General features: G+C 28.0%; 2 protein-coding genes across 5 annotated transcripts in view; one reads left to right on the top strand and one right to left on the bottom strand.

Moving 5' to 3' along the window:
• Positions 1 to 1578: 1578 nt before the first annotated feature.
• LOC118442957 (uncharacterized) lies at positions 1579 to 9225 on the top strand. Its single transcript, XM_035869248.2, has 6 exons — positions 1579 to 2276; positions 3412 to 3457; positions 4231 to 4461; positions 4537 to 7291; positions 7374 to 7596; positions 7668 to 9225. The coding sequence occupies exons 1-6, from the start codon at positions 2220 to 2222 to the stop codon at positions 7674 to 7676; spliced, it is 3321 nt and encodes a 1106-aa protein (XP_035725141.1). The 5' UTR covers positions 1579 to 2219; the 3' UTR covers positions 7677 to 9225.
• Positions 9226 to 15015: 5790 nt separating this feature from the next.
• LOC118443172 (serine/threonine-protein phosphatase 4 regulatory subunit 4) overlaps positions 15016 to 21516 on the bottom strand; it is a 7491-nt gene continuing 990 nt past the window's right edge. For 2 of the 4 annotated variants that reach the window (XM_035869714.2, XM_085656450.1), the window contains 15 exons: positions 21380 to 21516; positions 21213 to 21286; positions 21024 to 21130; positions 20636 to 20865; positions 20408 to 20530; positions 19979 to 20085; positions 19717 to 19908; positions 19464 to 19622; positions 19189 to 19371; positions 18615 to 19061; positions 18410 to 18542; positions 18239 to 18278; positions 18038 to 18117; positions 17914 to 17950; positions 15016 to 17493 (listed from right to left, as the gene is read on the bottom strand). The exon at positions 21380 to 21516 is cut by the window's right edge and continues 114 nt beyond it. In XM_035869714.2, coding sequence (XP_035725607.2) covers positions 16188 to 17493; positions 17914 to 17950; positions 18038 to 18117; positions 18239 to 18278; positions 18410 to 18542; positions 18615 to 19061; positions 19189 to 19371; positions 19464 to 19622; positions 19717 to 19908; positions 19979 to 20085; positions 20408 to 20530; positions 20636 to 20865; positions 21024 to 21130; positions 21213 to 21286; positions 21380 to 21516 — 3355 coding nt within the window. In that variant the 3' untranslated portion in view covers positions 15016 to 16187. The remainder of the gene's footprint in view (positions 17494 to 17913; positions 17951 to 18037; positions 18118 to 18238; positions 18279 to 18409; positions 18543 to 18614; positions 19062 to 19188; positions 19372 to 19463; positions 19623 to 19716; positions 19909 to 19978; positions 20086 to 20407; positions 20531 to 20635; positions 20866 to 21023; positions 21131 to 21212; positions 21287 to 21379) is intronic. The other 2 variants (XM_035869713.2, XM_085656451.1) reach the window with 2 other exon arrangements.

Here is a 21516-nt window from a genome sequence, read left to right on the forward strand (position 1 = left end):
ATTGTCATTAATCGATTAGCAGTGTAGCAAATAGTAAAACTTTTAACTCTATGTTATTCTTAATTTATATTTTCGTGATATTAATAACAATTAAAATTGTACATATAATTGGGAACATAAAATATTAATTAAAATAAGATAAGAGAATGTACATTTGCATGGCCATATAATATGTAAAATATTGATAAATAAAATTAATTTAAAAATAAAACAAAAATCCCATAAATCATATAAACGATTTGTTGTTCTTTCTTTTTATAGACAGTCTAAATTTAAAATGTTGATGGGATATCTAAAGTAAAACAATATTGTTTAAGCACTTTTATTAGTATTTTTCAATACATTTGAAAAAAATCACAACAATGGATGTGGATATACCATTCTTTAAAATATTAAATTTATGACTGTATATAAAATATTACATTATTATGTAATAAAAGCAATAAAAATATTTTGATAATATGATAAATAATATGATAAATAATGCTTTGGAATATATCAATACTTTCAGCTGACATGTAAAAATACATCGTTATCGTATCATAGTATATTGCCACAAGAGTCAATCTAATTTGTTTTTTGCTGAGTAATATTATTATAGTCAATTTATTAGATCATGTTAAATGCCTCAAAATTTCTTGATTTGTTACAATATCATAAATATTATTTCATAATTTTAACACATAAATGACGGCTATATTTTGGCGATATTTAGGCAAATGCCGGCTATAGCCGTTTTGCACATGACGACTGACGCTCAATCTCATATAACAGTCATAAACAATTGAAAAAAAAATGTGTTTCTGAGCGCGATCGTCATATTAAAAGTGTGCGGCAACGTGTTAATAATATATTCATACATTTATAAAAAATACATTCTATTTTTCATTAATTAAAATAAATATTTATGCACATACAATAACTTTACATATCATAATACGTTTACATTTATTTTATATTGAAAAAATAATAAATAATATTTTAATAGTAATTGTTTTATCATTTTCACATCTTTTTTATTTTATTTTTTTTACTTTATCAAATTGTTACTTTAATACTTTTGGCAATACTGATTCGTCACTAGACATGCCAAAAGAGATTCCAATTTAATTGGATATTTTCTTTTCCCGGGAATATCACGTGATTACAAATTGCTTCCGTGCAATATAAAATAAAATTAAAATAAAATTAAAATTGAATATCTAATTAAACGTTAAACTGTATCACGTGTAATGAAAAAATATTAATAAAATTCAAACGTAACTAATAAACTCAATAATATTGTATTTGAATAGAATATTTCTTTTGATTAACGATATATCGTAAATTTCTTATCGCACCTTTAACGACCTACAATCGATTACGTTTCCATCCCTCTCTGTCTCTCTCTCTCTCTCTCTCTCTGTCCTCTCGCCCTTCTCTTTCTCTCTTTTTCTTTCTTTCTCTCTCTCTCTCTCTCTCTCTCTCTCTCTCTCTCTCTCTTTCTTTCTGAAAAGAATATCACTTAATGTCTCCTTGACAAAAAATTCACTTTATTCCTGTATCGTTTAATTTTTATCAGCGTTTTTTTTTCTTCCTTTTATCTACTTTAAATTACCGATAGAAGAAAAAAGAATATTATCCTAGAGCAATATCTCAGAAATGTTAGTTTAATTGCATAGAGATGTATCAGATGTACCTCCCCAAAAATGCAGTGCAGCTGCGAGCAACGATTTGTCTTGCATCTCACTTTCTTCTTCCATCCTCTTTTTACGTAGGAGCTCCCTTCTGAAATGCCACAAAGCGCGTGTGAGTATGTAAACGTAGAGTGTTACAGGAGTTGGTAGAGGTCGGTAGTGGGGGAAGAAAGAACGAAGGAGGGACGTGAAATGTGTGGAATACATTCTATCGGGAGCAGCGTGTCCCCCTCGTCGCCATCACAGCCGTACGGGGCACCAGTGCACATAGCAAACCAAGATTGCCAAGATGGATGCCCGGGCTCGACCGTCGAGAAGTATGGATTTTACCGCGTGATTCGTATGCGCGCTCTTTCTCTTCCACCCACTGGACAATGGGAGAAACATAAGGACGCAAGGATACGAGTGTTCCAATGTCTGGCGATAGAATATTTAACAAATTCGAATTCGCGAATTTTCGCGATGCGATAACAAATCACGTTCTCTTTACCAAGTGATGAGTAAAATATCTGATATTGAGAAACGTGTTAGAGGACATTTACAATGGTGGATAACAATTGTATCATCGAGGGAAACGTCAAGTTTCGCGATGGGAAGAAGGTAAGTTAGTTATATCTGCGTGCGTATGTTTGTGATTTTTAATTTTTCTTTTTGAATATTTTCATACGTTCGTCTTATTAAAAAATGTAACAATTGGCAATTCCGAAATACGATAATGTTTGTTGCTTTAGAATCTTTCTTTATTTCTTAAATATCTGCACGTTGACAGTAGCGGCAACGCGGCGCCGGTTTCTTTGAACACAAAAGAAACAAAGAAAGGTCCCATTCCTTTAACAAGGCCTTTTGCGTATCGTACTTATTCAACACCTACCTGAAAGCCACTTAAACACGTAATATCTACTATATCGAGCAAAATTATGTAATACGTGAATCTACACAATCGATATATATATGTATCTATTCTGAGAAAAATGTCCATCTGAATATAGATATTTTTATGTTTATATCTGATCAAGTAATATCATAAATGCGAAATTAGAAAAATTCATATTAACAATAAGAGTCATTTGATTTTTTAACTGGTCAGAATTAAAATGGATGTGAAATAAAAGAGTAAATATTTATATATGTATAAACACACGCACGTACACATACGACACACACACGCGCGCGCGCGCGCGATACAGATAAAATTATAAAAGTTATATTTTATTTATTTTAATTATATTTAATTAAAGAATATTTATACTTTCTTAGAATTTATTTACTGGTTGATTTATGAACTGATATAAGCAATATAATATAAATAGAATATATATAAGAGTATAAGTATATAGTGTATATTATATAGTGTATATTATATAGTGTATGCTATATACTAGTGTGTATAATATGAGCTATGAAAAGCTAATTCCTTTTTCCTTTGTTTGTATTGGGGTAGCAAGAGGTATTTAAGTCAAGGAGGGTAACTGCTTCTTTTATTTTTGGTCATAGAGGATATATAAGGATCTAAACAGTTGCAGACTTACACACATCACATAAATCTGAATTGTCTAAAGTATTACTATTTATGCATTTTGTGTATTTTGTTTATTACTGAAAAATATGACCAATATTTATACAAATTTCATGAATCAATAATATTAGAATATGTATTAAAATGATTAATGCATATATATGAATTAATCATTCTAATCAAATAAAGATCTAACAAAATATGTTTACTTGATTACAGTGGAAGTCACGATGGTGCGTAATGAGAAAATTATCACCAGTAGCAGGTAAATCCTATTTTTCATTGTTTTGCATAATATTTATTTTGAAAGATCGTGTAAGCTTGTACATTATCTGGTGTATGAGTGCATTGTACTCTAGTAAGAGATATGTAGCAGGAAATGTTATGATTGCATTATAAAGTTTGATGTATTTCTATTTTTGGTATTTTCAATATATGAACATTATCTTTTCGCTTACATAGTTATAGTACATTCGGTTGTATCTTTTTTATCAAAAGTTTTTCAATAAATTTTTTTAGATAATCTTTTCTTTTTTATAAATTTTATAATTTTTTATAAATAATCTCTTATTCAATAAATAGGATTTTGTTCCATCTTTAATTAAAATATGAAATATTAATTAAATTAATTTGATTAAAAAATTGAATCATCAAATATTTCTCTAAAATTATTTTTTTATTATCCTAGTCTTGAAAGAATACTTTCAAGCTTGTTATCACAATGAAGGATCCTTCCTTTGATATATTTTGGTGACAGCTGGCACATCTGTTAGAGATTAACTGCCTGAAAGAAAAAAAAATTTAAGAGCTACCCTACTTCTAGCAATAGCTACCAATGCATGATCTTATAGCTATTAATTGGGAACACTGTAGTTTACATGGTCTTTTACTGTATTTTTTTGGTTTATTACACATACAAATTTTTTACAAAGTCAGTATTATTACATAATTAAATATATGCACGTATATATATATATATATCTTTTTAAAAGTAATAGTAATATTATACAGAATATAAAAGTGTATTTTGTCTTTCAGATTGCTTGCATTTACAACTTTATGGAGATAGCAAAGATCGTTATAAACAAGGACAGACAAAGGCATCTTTAAGTTTACAACATTTTCTTGGAGTAGAAAGTGGTTTTACTCTTGATAAAGAATCAAACACAATTGCTATTATTTGTCAAGATGTAACTGTCGTACTTGCTTTTGATACGCGAGAACGACTAATACAGTGGCAAGTAAAGATATCAAATAACTTAGGAGAAGGTACGTTACGAGCAGAAAACAAAATTATTTTTCAAATGGTCATTGTCTGATACAATGATTATTTGATCTTTACAGATCAACAATTTTTAATATTGATATCCTCTGCACCGTCAAAGGCAAAACTTACAAATGGACCAGCACATTTACATATACAGGATCGTCGATTTTGTATTACGGTTGGTATTCCACCGAGGTTAGTTGGAATATGGGAAATCGCTCATTTACGACGTTACGGTGTCGTCGAAGGAAGATTTTGCTTCGAAGGTGGTTCAAGATGTGGCCGTGGCGAAGGTCTTCACGTTTTAATAACGGATCAGGGTGAAGATATCGTTAAAACATTACATTTGGCTGCAGAGGGAAAATTATCTACAAAAAAGAGACCGCTTGGCCGTGAATCCTCAGTACAAGATAGTCCACGGCGACAATTTAGTAGATCTGAAACTAGAGCAAGCGATTTTTTTCCCTCCGCTGTATATTCTTCGACAATATCATATGAAGACCATTGTGACAGTTGCAAGAATGGCAGCTCGTCTTATTGGTCATCTGCCGAAAGTAGACAACAGACCGACGGTGAAGGTGATTACAGTTGCAGAGACACAGTTTCTGTATCGGAATTGACTGATCAACCCAGCGAATGGCGTACTTGTTCGCTTACTCGTCAAGGTACAACTGGTCTCGAGAGATGTGCCAGTTGTATCAGCAAGTTAGGAACTGTATCAAAATCCTCTACATTAATAACGGGTACCGGTACAAGTAGTATAGGTAGTCCAGCTGGTGCAGTCACCAGTCTGACATGTCATCTTCAACCACGAGCTTTCGATCGACTCTCCTTATCGTCTTATAGCAGCAGTAGTCACGACAGTGATTATTCTGGGTCTCAACAAGTTGATTGTCACTGTTCTCAATCCAAAAGTTCACAGGTTCGTCGTTCGTCGCTCAGTCCAAATGTTTTACCACCAAGACCACCGAAACCGTCCCAATGCACTGCCATGAAAAAGTCCAAGAAACCGCCGATGCCACTACCGAACGAACAAATTACCACTAATGTGCACATTCAGAAAAGTAACGTGCAAAGTAACGTACGTAATAGCAATGTTGGACCTTACGAGAATTATGATGTTCCAAAGGCTATTATAGGTCATCACATGTTATTAGAACAAGCATTGCAGACGGATCAATATTATGATACTCCAAGAAAAATAAGGGAATGTTTAACGATGCCAAAAACTTATCCCAATTATGATACGCCTCAAGCTCCGCAAGCTGTTGTTTTGCAACAATGCGGTTGTCCTGCGAAACTTAACGTTCAATCGCCTAGATCATCTTCAGCCTGCCCATGCCACAATGTCATGAGCTGGGCTGGATTCGTTTTACCGTATTGCCGACGTGGAGCAGGAATTGAACCTATGGGTGTAACTGTACATCCTGTAAAATTATCGGGTGAAGGAAAAATGCCTGTCGTTAATGCCAGTGGTGATGTTTCTATTTACGCCACTGCAAAAAGACCGAATAAAGGACAAGCTAATGAAGAAAAACCTGATGAAAATTGTGAATGTGTAACAAGCAGTAAATCGACTAATTATGAAAATATTGAATCTGTTATCGATACGCAATCTGAATCTAAGCAAACCAATTATGCCAATATAGATTTCACTCAATCGTTAGAACACTACGAAAATAGTAAAGATATTCTAACAAAAAGTGGTATTTCACAAGAAGAACTAGAAAAGTTCGCTGATCAATTGAAAGATACAAAAATGAAAGCGTCGTCCAGCGAAGAAGGTTCCTTGAAAGTTTGTCAGAAATGTGGTCACATAAAAGAAAGAGATAATGACTATTTAGTCATGGATCCGGATAAAGAAATACCAAAAAAACCATTCACTGGTTATCTACCGATGCAACCGGCTCACAATGCTTGTTCCAAAGAAGTACTGTCCAGAATTTACAATGGTATGAAAAGTTCAAGCAATCCAACTTTGTCAGGCTCTTTATCAACGGATGGAAGTAAAAAACGTTCCGATTCAGAATATCGTGTACCAGGATCAGCGATGTTATCTAGTCCATATCTTCGACGTCGTCTTTTAGATGGTAGCAATAGCGTGGAATCAACTGGAACTATTGGTATTTTGTTAAGAAAACGATCTTATTCGGCCGAATCGGCTCATTATTTAGACGACGAAACTCATACATTCCCGTCCACTATCACTATACATAAATGCTCTAGTGAAGCCGATAAGGCTTCCTTGATAAGCAATGAGCCACATACATCTTGCATGAACTCAGAAATGAAAATAAGTCAGGAGAATGGACAGATATCGGCCGCTTCATCTCAACCGTCGTTCATAAAAATTCGTCGTTCATCATCCGTACCATCGAAAACTGGTCACAACAGGGATTCCTCCAGCAGCAATGACTCGGGAGTATCCACTGGTTCTCTCAGTCATAGAACGACTGAATTTGTTGAATTCGAAACATCGTCCGTAGCATTGACAAAGAAACAAAATGCTTTGTCGATATGCCGAAAAAGTCCACCGTCTACATGCTATCATAATAGTTTACCGAGAAAATCGAAATCTAGCGATCCCTTAAGGGAATTATCATTCCAATTTCAAAAGACTAAGATACCTACAAAATCATCCTCTGCAGAAGCCGATATACCTACGTGTTTGCCGAAAAGTACAAAAGGGTTTAATAGCCCTGGTGAAATATCGAGTAATGCACCTTACATTGATTCCAGAAGTACAAGCAGTGGTACCTCCGATATGTCTGATTATATTGAGACACTTTCCTTATCTTCTCATTCGTCATCCGATACACCAGATAGTTTAAGGTCTGTTTTTTTTTTTTATTTTTATATAAAATTTCTGAATTAAGATTATATAACAATTATCGGTTTTCTTTAATTAATTTAGGTTGGGAGGCAGAGCTTTAACTACTACACTACGACCTCGTAGTGGTAAAGAATATTATAAAATCGATCGAAATATCTTGGTGGAACAAGGTCGAACGTCATCTGCCAATTATGCAAATATTACTCCTGTTCTTGAAAAAAGTGAATCTCCTTCACCCGGTTATATAAGCAGCTCACCCTTTGAGCAACCTCAACCTATTCGTGAACACTTTCTTTTTCCTGAAGTAAATAATGTTTATTGAAAAAAATGTTTTATAAAAATGTACTTTGTAATTAATAATTATTAATCTTACAGGAAGCTTAAATAACGTAACGTCCATAGCATCGTTGTTTTTGGGAAGAAAGTGGAAAACTTGAAGTTCCTAGGAATCCAAAACCCATAGGAGTATTTGCGTTAGAAGGTAATTCGAGTTATTGCCATTATTTACACTATATGCAATGATCTTGTATTTGCACATATATTTCTTGAAAAGCCTTTATGCATGTTTGGTATGTATACTGTTAACAAAAGAAATAATAATCTCAAAAAAATTCAACAAAATCACATCATTGCAAGATCAAAAAATTATGTTCATAATGAAAATTAATTTTTCCTTGTTTTATATATTTTTATATCATCTTTTTAATTAATTGAATCGAATTCATCAAATGGTATAACGGTATATATGTAGAAGAAATTAAAGGAATTTAAAATTCTAGCGTATAGTAGAAATGTGGTCAATGATACGGTACTTCCTACAACGATTTAAACAATTTCTAAAATTTACTCAATGAAAACTGTAATAGTTTGTATAGAGTAAGAATCCTGCCCTAGGATAAAAAATACTATGCATTGTATACTTTATATGAGTATATCATTTTTTGAATACATTTTATTTTATATGAGTATACTTCTATATAGGATAATTGTAGTAGTGAAAATTGAAGAATGTACTTAAGGGCTCCTTATTTAGACTGATTACCATAACACTGTACATCAGCATCTGTGCAACCAAATAATGCAATGAAGATAGTCAGTTGCATATAACGTTCACACACAGGGTTAATATAATTAAATTATTTTCTAAAAAAAAATAAGGTGAAAATAGTTTTAATAGTCTTCTTCCTCCTTGAAGAAATTTATATGAAGGTTACTGTAGGTGTTTGGGCAATCAAATGGCACTATATATAAACTAGAAGAAGACGTTGGAATAAATCTTAAACTATGCAAATTTTTAGCATATGAATTCATAAATATCTCGAATTTATAAGTCAATAATTTTCGTTATTTTTCGTTGATTTTCTGAATCTTATGCAACGAAATAGCTGGTGCGATTACAATATAATTTACAAAAGTACTATAAGTTATAAATGTACTTAAAAAATCGTGTATTCGCGTTTAGTTATATATTAATAATTGTATAATTATATTTTCTAAGAAGAAGAATGGATGAATGAAGTAAGTTTTTACCAAAAATATTTATTTTTATTTTAGTGATGCAAGATCTTTTGAAAAAGAGAAATATTTATTAGTAAAATAAGTGATACTAGTTGAATATATTCTGAAACATAAATATTGCCAAAGTTATGTGCCCTATTTCACACTTCTTTTAATAATGGAAATGAAGAGTATATGTTACAACCTGTGTAAAATACTTCACTTCCTTTTTTCCATTAAAGGAGTAAACAGAGTAAAATCTTGCACTAAATTAATTAATACATTGGGAAGATTGATGTAATAGGTGATATTTAATGCAATAATAACTACAATAGAAGTATATACTATAAAATCAGTATAAGTTGTTTTGCACTAAAATATTAATATAAGATATTCTATTATATAAATATATATATACATAAAACATACACATAGAGAGAGGGGGAGGAGGAGTGGGAGGGAGAGAGAGAGAGAGAGAGAGAGAGAGAGAGAGAGAGAGAGAGAGAGAGAGAGAGAGAGAGAGAGAGAGAGAGAGAGAGAGAGAGAGAGAGAGAGAGAGAGAGAGAGAGATGTACATATACTTTTTGCTCCATGGGCAGATGAAATAAGTATTCAAAGTCAAAATTAATATTAGGCCATTTAACAGATGTACATTTTAGAATACTGCCATAGTATCATAAATATTCTTCAATAGTGAAACACACAGTTCTACATGTTATTAAACACTTATGTTTTTGAGGACTGTTATATTAATATAATATTGAAACAATTGTATTTTTATGCTTATTTTTTCTCCAATACATGCTTCTGAATTTATTTCTTCTTTTTAAAAATTAAATTTCTGTAAACATACCCTTATATGAAGAAAGTATAGGAGAATAAATTTCCATTTAAAGTTATGAATTTTGTAAAAGTATTAAAGTAGTATTATCAGAAGACTGAAAATAGTAATTGTGTGGAGTAATAATAAGATGGTATCAGAAATCTTAGAGTACTTTTTTGTAATATTTTATAATATTTTTTTCTATTGCATTATACACAATTTTACATAGTTAGAGTAAATAATATCTTCTATCGATTATTAAAATTATGAAAATATACAAAATGTAAAAATGAAATTATCTTGATTTTTACATGATATGCTTCATAAAATATATGCTATAAAATAGGTTTTTGAGCAGGTTTATATATATGATTCTTTTGGACATTTTGTAGTATAATTAACTTGTACACAAGAACAGAAAACATCAAACTACTATAAATTATGCAAATATATCAGTTATTAATATACAAAGATAGTATAATGTAAAATATTTAACGTTATATTTATCTTACATAAATTTAAATATGCTGGGAATGATTAGACAAAAATTTAATTTTAAGAGTTTCAAAGATAAAGCTGGTACTATATCTCTGTAATTTACAATTCTATTAAACAATTTGTATATTGTAAATGAAACTGACTGCGCTGAACATACTATAATTGTTATATTATTTAGAGCATGCATACGTAATGTAATGTGACTAATTTAAACAAGCAATTTTCATATCATAATTTAAATTTACTTAATTTATAAAGTAATTTTTAATAATGGTAAATCTGTGTGCTTACATGGGATTTTGTACAGGGTAACCCACTTTAAGTGATCCATTTTTAATGGAGTCAAACGTCTCCCATGTCATGATAAAAAAGTGATCATACTTATATAAAAGTACTTGAAGTCACGAACATAAACCATTCAATACAAAGATATATGAACATTTTTAAATCCCATTCTAATAGTATTTCTATAAATCATTCATAGCAAAAACGTTCTGCATCTAAAAATTTTTATTTGTATGTAAGATGTAGACAAGATGAGAATCACTTTTATGAACATTTGCTAGTCAAATATTAAGTACTATTATAGTCATAATATATTTTTATTGCGGAAAATTGTAGTATATGTAACTTAAAAATTAAACACGTGGTATATTCTCCTTAAAGTTTAAAGATTTCTGAAATAACGACTAATATATCTATTTATTGAACTTATATAGAATTAATTCTTCAATGAAAATATGATCAGTATAAATAAATTTTCTTTAAATCATGAAAAAAATGTTATTTCAAAATTTTAAATGAGAAATAACTAAATGCACGTGTTAATTTTTAAGTTATAATTGATCATATCTAATATAAGAATTAAATTTTGAATCATTCAATCATACATAACAAAAAAATAAGGATATTTAAGTATACTTTAATAATTAATTATGTACATATTTAATGCAAATCAAGTCACAATTAAATCTTCTTTATTTTGTAATTTCTGAAAAATATTGCTTATGAACGTAGTTTTTAACTGTATATATTGCATACTATTGTATCAAATTACTTTCCGAACATTTTTATAATATATTTACTGTAATACTACTTCATTTCTGATTTATTATCATACAAAGTATATAAAATCGGGAAATTCGAGAATTCCTTCTTTTTAGACTCTTAATTACATTTAGATATGCAAAGGAAGAAGTAAGTCATCTATTGTCGTACATGTAATCAAGATAACTCAGGTAGATACATATGTGTGTGTGTGTATATATATATATACATATATACACAATATAATATATATATACAGTTTGATTTAAGAGTTATATTAATATACAATGCTAAATTGATTTTAAACTATTTCGATATAATGATATTACATGGTAAATTTAAACTTTTTAGCGATTATTTTATCAACTGATTTTATATAATAATGTGATGTTATTTCATCATAATTATAGAAATTCTAATCGAAATATCAAATATCTTTAAGTCCAATTAATAATTTCAAACATAACAAAAACAAAATTCATGTTTTTGTTAACTTAATATCAAGTAATATTTATTTACTATATTTATACAGCAAAAGTTCAACAAATAGTAGAGCTTTTACACAAAGCTGACCATTTAGATATCAACGATATTCAAACTGAAATAATACATATACAATTTTTATATCAATGTGATAAATCCTGATAAGTAATATGAAAACATTTTTTGAAGAAAATCGTTATCTTTTTTCCAACCGTAACAGAATTAAAAATAATAGCATATAAATTTTGAAACGTGTCAAGATATCATTATAGAAACAAAAGAACATCCTTATTTTATAAAATATAAGTTTTATTGTCATTCAATTATTTTCTAAAATTATAGAAATAAGTAAATTTATAGAAATAAGTGTAATTAATGGAGCTTATGTACCAAGCAACACGGCTACATAGTAGAATTTCATTCTGATAATAAAATTATATCATTATCTTAAATTTTTATAATTAAGTATAGAAACAAGAAAATCAAATCATTATAGTGCAACAAATAATTTAAACGCATACGATTTGTAGTAGATGAAGTTACCAAAAACAAAAAAAAATAGTAGCTGAAATAAAGATATATAAAAAATATTTGTGTGCATTGTATCTTCAATATTCGTTTATCATTATAATTTCAATTAAATTATAATTTTAAAACAATCTGAAAGAAATATATAAAACAAAGCTAGTTAATAGTAAATATAAAGAAAATAAAACACTTTCGTATATATTATTGACAAAACATTTATAACAGTATGAATGTACATTTGCAAAGAACGCGTTTTAAAATAAATGCTACATTAGTCATAAATATTTGACAAAAGCAGATTCATTTTCAGTGGTAGTATACGGAATACTACAACTGACTTTTGTAATATTTATAATATCGATAGTATAAATTATCTATAAATTCACTTTCTATTTCTTTTAATATCTCTTGTTGAAATTGTCACATTTAACTATATTTTTATTACAGATAGACCTTGTTCACAAAAATACAGTTTCGATTATTTATTATTTTTTATATATTAGCAGTAGTATGAATAATAAAAATATTTTTTAACGAATTCTCTATTTATTACACTTTTGTTAACATAACTTCATTGTTACTTTTTTTTTTTAAATAATTTCATATCATCACAGATTCTTTTTTCTCTAATACAGAGTAAATTCTCAAAATAAATCATTTTATAAGAATGAGAATAGCTAATTACTATATATATGTAACTGTTTTTAAAAATATTTTCTATCTAACAAAAGAAAATAATAATACATAAATATTCATCATGAAATGAAGTAATTGAGAGATGGATGCATATAACATCGTTTCTCGATAATGGCCTTTCAAAAGAATAATTTAAAATATACAAAATGTAATAATAATTATTTTATATAATAATCTTTTATTATTAATTTTAAAATAATATTAAGTAATAAAGGCATTTCTCTGTTTATGAAAGAATTTTATGTTTCTGCAAGTTTTAAAGTAAGTAAAATGTATGAAGTTGTAAAAAGCAACAAATTGTCCTATGCATCCATTTACACAAATACTATATATATTTGCACAAGCTCATTTCTATACTACGTTTCAACTTGATTTTTCATACATATACTAGATATTTTTTCTGGCACAAAGTCATTACATATAATAAATCTGTACAAAAATAAATAGCAGTATTTTAAGCAATTTTAATAAAGACAAAATGGCATTATATATTTTGATCCTTTCATGATTCGTGTAATCTTCCATCAAGTTAACTTGTTTTTCTTCGAATCATCAACATCCACCACATTGTAGCTCCTAATTGCACATTTAATTTTATCAATTTTTCGTATTACGTTTTAATATTTTTTATAGATTAATAAAATATTTTATTATATTGCCCTAAAAAAATTATAATAAATCGAAAAATTATAAAATCTTCATAGAATGAATATTTTGTTATTATATCATGGTACAATGATAAAGCAAATAAAAATTCTTTTTTTTTATACCTATAAATATGTTATATCTAATCTAATGCATATACTCTTTTCTCAAAAATAGCGATGATATATAATTTGATGTATGCATTTAAACAGTTATATGTATAATATAAATAATTCTGTGCTCATTACAAATTTTTTATACTAAGAAACTTACTTTCTTTTTACTATTTTTTATTAAGTTTACTACTATCATGATTCATATTTTTTTTATCGTATATGCCATATTAATTTTATTAACCAGACCAAACAATTTTGCTTTCTGTTTTTTCATGATCCTGCTCCTTGAAAGAGTTATATTTTTTATCCAGAACAATACCGGCACACATTATCAATTTCAAGCTGTTAAATTTCAAATCCTATTTACTTAATATTTTTATCTAAGTTTAAACAGATATTGAAAATACAATTTCTTTCTTTAAGGGACTTACATGATATATACATACATATATATGTATGTCCCCTAATGAAGAAATTTTATTATGTATATATCATTATCATCATAATATATTATATATTTTCTTATATTTAGCAAACTGACACTTTTGGATATTTAAAAGCTTAAGTGATCTAAAATATATATACATACATACACGCGTACGCAATCCTTACGCATATATATTATGACTACATAAATAATTTTACAGAGTTTTGTACATTAGTATATTGAAATATTAATTATTTCTTTGGCTTTGAAGCTCTTATAATTTTTACAAAGAAATGATCTAGAAACTCTATATAAATAAATGAGTAATTGTGCATACTCTTCGTACATATTTTTATATAGGATCTTTCTATATTATATCTTCTCCACGAGTTTTAGAATATAGCTATTTGTAACAATTAACTTTTTACAGATTAAAACTTTTCAATATTTATAAATATTTAAGTTAAGACACAGTATTTTAATCGACTCATGACTTGAATTTTTCCTTTAGTATTATTTTAACACGTTATTGGAAATGAAAAAAATCTGAAATTTTTATAATAGAAATCCATTTCACATATATCTGCAAATATGTTAGCTTCAATAAGATTGTGAATCATACAATGAATATACTTTTATAAGGAGGATATTAAGTTCAATCTACTCTTCAATCTAATTTCAAAACGGAAATAATTCAATATTATAATTACATTCAATATTAGAGTAATGTATATACTATTGAGCAGTAATATGTGTAATTCTGCTAATGTTTTCTATAAGCGTCTATTACATAGGCCAGATTTTTCATATATCCTACATATAATCTAAAATATTGGTACTGCATAGAATCTCTTTGCAAAGTGAAACATATTTGTTATATACTACTATTATATATATATTATATATATATATATATATATATATATATATATATATATATATATATATATATAATATATATATATACAGTATGAGAAGTAAACAAATAAAATCCTATTTGAAGAATATTATCAAAATTATATATTCTTCTTTTTTATATCTATATGGACTAGATTAGTACTAGCATTTACAATACTGTAATCCTACTTTCCATTATTTAATTCTTCTTAGTTATTTGTTTCCTTAATATAAGGTCTTTTTATTAATAAATATGATTTATAACTTCTAAGAAATATAAGTTTATCATGCTGCTATTAATACACTTAGAGACAATTGTCCTTCTTTCATCAAATTTTTCAATCATTAAATTTAATATAGTCTTACAATACAAGCAGGCACCCCAATTTCTATTTGCTAAATGATAGCATATTTTTAACAGTATTATAAAAACTACTATTTATGAAGAATAATTTTATGTTAGTTTTGTTAAAATTAGAAAGCAATGTAGTTATTAAGAGTAAGTACTTTGAAGAATAAAAGATAAATATGTTCATATGTTAAAATGCAAAACATTATTGTAAATCAAATCGAAACAATTAAATATTTTTCATCATTATTATAAAAAAAAATATATTTAGTATTAAATTATTCATTTTCAATTAAAAAATTATAATAATTTTATAAATTATGTCGCTTTGTCAAAAAGATACAAACACAACAATAATAAAACTCAATGATAAATATCATAAAAATATATCTTGTTCAATTATCGAAAACATGTTAGAAAAATGATAAGTAACATGTATGCTAATATAAAATGCTTAAAAAGATTCTCCTACTTATGAAAGCATTATGCTGAATTTTATAAATATACTATTATTTGCAGAAATAGAATCTTTTCTATGTTTCTAGATGCGAATACACATGCTTGTCATCAATAATCATCAGAAATAATGAAAAATAATACATATTGGATATGTAGATTTTTGTTATTTTTTAAATAAATCGTTATACGATTTATAAAAATTAGTACTGCGAGAGATGTGTGCATTCATTATAAAGTAAATATTGATGCCTATGGAATTTGCATAAAATTATAATTAAAACTATCTTTTCTGGAAATGAAATTTAGTATGAGTTATATCTTATTTAAATAGTTATTTTGATTCAATATTTTTGTGAAAATTGGATCAGTATGTAGAAATTTTTGTGCATTATATCAAATGCATTTGAGGGCCCCAATTACGTAATATTTTTCAAATTTTTTTCTTTAGTAAACGTACAGGTAATTTACTATCTCTACTTCTTGGAGTTCCAGCTGTATTAACTAGTGTATTACGTGAAAGTACAAGTATACGACATATTTTATTGAGCTGTTCATTACTTAAACTTCTTGTTAAATGCCGTTCGGTAGTAGAACTTGGGACATCTTCGATCTCTTCACTATTAAACCTGATTATAGATCCTAAACAAACAGGACTGGAAGCCCTAGTAGTTGGTGCTGTTCTACTACCTGATACAACACCTCTTAGGGGAATTTTACTAACTCCTTGATTATGATTTACATCCAAAGTTGAATATCGTCTTAAGTTTCGACTAAAATAATCTGTCATATCTAAACTATGTCGTTTGAACTTTTGTTTAGAATCCTTAGAATAGTCTGGATGTTTCAAACCAGAATTCATAGAATGTCGTTTAAGACTTTCTATTGTACATTTTGGTTGGGTAATTTTTGTTTTATCTTTATCTAATATTAAAGAATTTCTCTTAACTTTATCGTCTATAGATCTTCCTTGATTCGCATCAAATCCAAATTTTAATTTACGACGGAATACTGAATATCTTTCAGTTTTTGATTCTGAATTAACTATCGACTGCTCATTCGAATTTTCCTTTAACATATTTCGATGTCTTAAACCTTCTACATAATCCATAGAACGTATAGTTTTCAATTGATCAGTCATATTTGCAATTGTTTTGGTATGGTCCTCATATTCAACGGAAGAATGTCTTTTAGGTTCTATTCCTTTATAACTTGCACTGCTTCTCCAAGATTGCTCCCCATCGGTCTCTCTTTTCATTCTTGTAATGGCTATTTTTAAGTTTTCCACTGGACACTTTGGTGTATTTTTGGGTGAAGAAAGTTTTGGTATTCTAATACCTGCATCCACTAGGAACTCGTTGTCTGACAGTGTTACAGGTATCTCATGCACAGAACTAGAAGCCCAACAAGAATTGTTATAATTCATGGGAAAGTTTGCAATGGTTGGTGTTTTATCACCGACAACAATGTTAGTAGAAGCTTTTTGCGAGTAAGGATCTGTTGGTAGGATACTTTTTAGAATATCTTGTTTTAGTTTACTTCTAGGATACAAGTATTGTGGATCAATATTATAACATGTAGAATGAGATGTAAATCCCTTATGTTCAAGATCACACATATGTGGCCATCTAAATGAAGAGGATACATTAATGGTTGAAGAGGATTGACCCATTCTTTCCAGATACTGTATCAGGTGGATTTTGTTAGACCAATCTCTTGTTAAGTTGCTGCTAGAAATACTAGAAGCACACGAATGCTAGCATATAGATCTTGTTTTAACTTAATTGAATAATGCTGGATGTATATGTCTTAATATAAAAGATATATTAGTTATATCATATATATCAATGACAGATAGATGAAAAAAAATGTAGCTTGAAAAAAAAAACAATAGATTCGAAAGAAAACAATAGTTTAGCATGCGAAAAGCCTGTTATTTAATATTAAGTACGTATGTATATGTTCCAATTCTTTTCTTAAAATATCTGTCCTAATTATTTTTATAAGATTACTAATCGAAAATATATCACTATATATTAGTTTTATACATTTGTTTGAAGCAAGAAAGATGTTATATCAGCAATTTATATATCAATCTTATAAAAACAAAGCACTAGATATAGAAAAAAATAAAGGAATAAATATAAAAACGTATTTACCTGTTTTTTAAAGCTTCCGTTCGAGGAGTTGTAATATCTATAAAAAGGAAAAAAAAACGAAGTAATCTATAGAAATACATAGTTTACTCAAGTAATTATAAGAATAAAAAATAATTAAGCTTACGTTTCACAGGTGGTGATTTAGTTACACTATGTACTTTAACTGATTGCGGAGACTGCTCTACTTTCGTTCGAGGGTGTGGTCTGAAACATATGTAAATAATATCAATGAGAAGATAGAATGTGATAAAATATAATAAAATAATTACAAATAATATTTAATAAAATAAGTAAAATTTTAATCATTATAAAAAGTTTAACTTACAGAGTTTTTGTTGTTCCTTCTATTACTCGTCCTCGTACAGCTATTTAATATACATAAAAAATAATATATATACATATATACACATATATATATATATATAAATTGACATACATAAAAAATAATTTGATTTTTCAACTAATTTTAAGTTTTATTTTAATGCTATGTACTTACGAGGACTGATAGTTTTTTTCGAAGTTGTTCCAGCAGAAGTAGGAGACTTTCCAGTGCTTAAACTCAATAGTTTTTTTTCTTCATCTAATTTTTTAGCATCCTCTAAATCTTGCTTAGTTATTTTATTTGCAACCTACAATCAAACATCTATTATTAAGAAATCACTTTCTATTTCAACACTAATTCAATTGCATAAATAACTTACACTTTGCCTTTCATATCTGACATCCGTTTGTTCTAACTTCTGAACGACGCTCGTTAACATAGCTATTACATCTTTATCCTTTTCATTGGTCAGTAAATGTCTGACTGTTGCTTCCAATGCTGTCAATAATTTTTTATCTGCAGGTATCCAAAGTTGACTTTTTAAAATGGGTAATAAAGACACTACTTTTAATCTGATGTTAGCTACAGAATCCTCAGTAAGATTTAATAATATAGTAAAAAAGTGCTCTTTAAAATAGGTAGAAGAATACATAGCCAATGCTTCTACCATCATACGGACGAACATCATTCTCACATAACAATCGGGATTATTAGCTAGTTCAACATTGATTCTATTTCTAAGTTCTGCTCTTTGCATAAGCTTAGTATTGTACCGTAGAAAGACAAGAAGCGATCTTCCGGCGGCAAGACGCACTGGTAATGGCCTCTGAAATTTAAAGAAAATTATAAAATATTTTTATATTTGAATATTCATATAATAATAATATGTTTTAGGAAATTTTTTTAACATATAACGATACAAAAGAGAAGTTCAATAGTTATTTTCTACTCACTGCATGTAAGATTCTAGATGAACTCACTGGTACAAAATAAGAAAATATATAGTCACTGGGAAAACATTTGGGCAATATTTCAAGTTGTGCATGCATAGTAGAAGCCAGTCTCCAGTTATTTGTGGATGCAATTTCTGCTTCACATTTCAACAAAGCTCTGCCTATTTCCATTAAAGTAGAATCCTGTATCAAGTAGTAATTTATGAATTTAATTGAACATTAGTATATTTAAGATTTATTATATTTAATTTCAGTAATTATTAAATTATTTTTACCATTTTATCTGTTCCAATAATTTGACTTTCAACTAAAGATTCAAGTGTTGATGATATGTTCGGAACTAATTTTTGTAATACTTCCTCAGGATCATCCTTTAGCAATTTTACGAAATCAGCTTTGATTCTGCCACTTTTCATTCCTAATATTTTCGCAACCTAATTTTTATATTATTTAAACAAATTAAAAAAAATATTATCTGCTATAATATATATCCATCATTATTTTGAAAATTTATGTTATATTACTTACTTCGTGGATTCCACTTGCAACTGTTCTTCTAATTATATAATAAGAATCATTGGTTAAAGCACTAAAAGTAGAAAGTAAAGAATCTACGTCTTCTAAAGAAGCTGATGTAAAGATGAACATAGCAGGTAGATTAAATGCGCAACATCGTCGACATTCCAAGCATCTTTCATAATCAATAGAATTACTATCAAGCTAAAAATTATATTGTAAATTTCAATTTGATATATTGATTATTGATAAATTTGAATACTCTCATGCTTACTAGAGGAAGGTCTGGTTTAATTTGTTTCCTCATAGATGGAATACCCATTTGTGCAAGTTGTTGAAAATACTTCAAGAACCATGACTTTTCTGCAGGTGATAGATATTCTAAAATTATAATATTTTATAGAACATATGTATAGTGTTTTGAGATAAGTGTTATGAAAAATAATGGCTAAATTATAATAAATAGGAGGAAAAGTATGAGAACTTTTCTTCATCATTTTTTATGTAAAATCTAATAGAAATTAAGATAAATTTTTAAATATTTTTTTGAAAATAATTTAAAAATCAATTAAACTTTTTATATACATCTCTAAGTAGATCTAAAGCATCCTCTATATATATTTTATTATTATATTAGCGAGTAATATTTTTTTTTCAATACCTGACAATAGAAATATTGAATATAAAAAAAATAATTTCTTACTTTCTAAACCAAGAACAAGCTTTCCAAATTCCTGAGCAATTATACATATCACGTTATCTTCTAATTTAGTAGCACTTTCACATAATTTTTTGATAAGTGGACCTATGATGGTTTTTATTGTATCTGTAAATAACGAATTTCTATATAATCATAATTCAAACTTAAAGAAATTTTATAAGGCATATCATCAAAATATTTAGTCATGTTATGTAATATAACATATCTTACCATCTTGAAAATGAGGTAGCAGGTATACTATTGTCTGTACAGATGCGTACCGTACATTGCTTTCCTCATCCCTTGCTAATTCTACAAGAGATGGTAGCAAAAAAGGTTTTAAAGACTCAGTACCAAGACCCTCAGCAACAAAACGTAGTTGTAAACAAATACTAGCTCGTACTTCACTATTCACATCTTGACAAAGGGACTGTACTGTTGGTAGAACTTCTTTATGTATCCTAACAATAATGTTTTAGCACGAGTAAAACAACATATTAATAAATTTAAATAATAATTTTCTTTTCTTTTCTATATAGCAAATACAACTTTTATTGTAACATTGCTTCGGTATAGATAAATATTTATATAAAACAAAGTACTGATTAAAAGCACTTACATATCGGAATTAAATCTTGCACAAATTTTTCCTAATAATCTGCTACACATCATCCTAGAGTAAACTGGTTGTGACAGTTGTCCTTTACTTATGGCCATTGGAAGAATCTGTATATGTACATAATATTATTGTTATTTTATAGATAAAAATAATAATATAAGAATGAATCATGTTAAGATATATATAAACCTGTGTTTTTATGACTTCTATTGGCATTAACTCTATCACATCCAATAAGGTCTCCAGCCATGCATGACATATCACTTTCAATAAAAACATAGAAGCATTATATTAATTTTTATCAAGGTATATTGGATCTAATATAAATTTCTGTTTGATAGAAGAAATTATTATACCTGGATCATGGCTTTCAAGTGAGTTTAATATACTTGGTAGGAATGTTTGACTAAAGATACTATGGCTGATAAGCTTTCGTTCTAATATAGTTTTGAATGTTGATGAAGCAGCAATATGACATTCTGTAGAAGCAGTA

This window comes from Vespa mandarinia, chromosome 4 (assembly GCF_050613455.1).
Source record: "Vespa mandarinia isolate Hongniang chromosome 4, ASM5061345v1, whole genome shotgun sequence".
In the NCBI taxonomy this organism is placed as follows: Eukaryota; Metazoa; Arthropoda; class Insecta; order Hymenoptera; family Vespidae; genus Vespa; species Vespa mandarinia.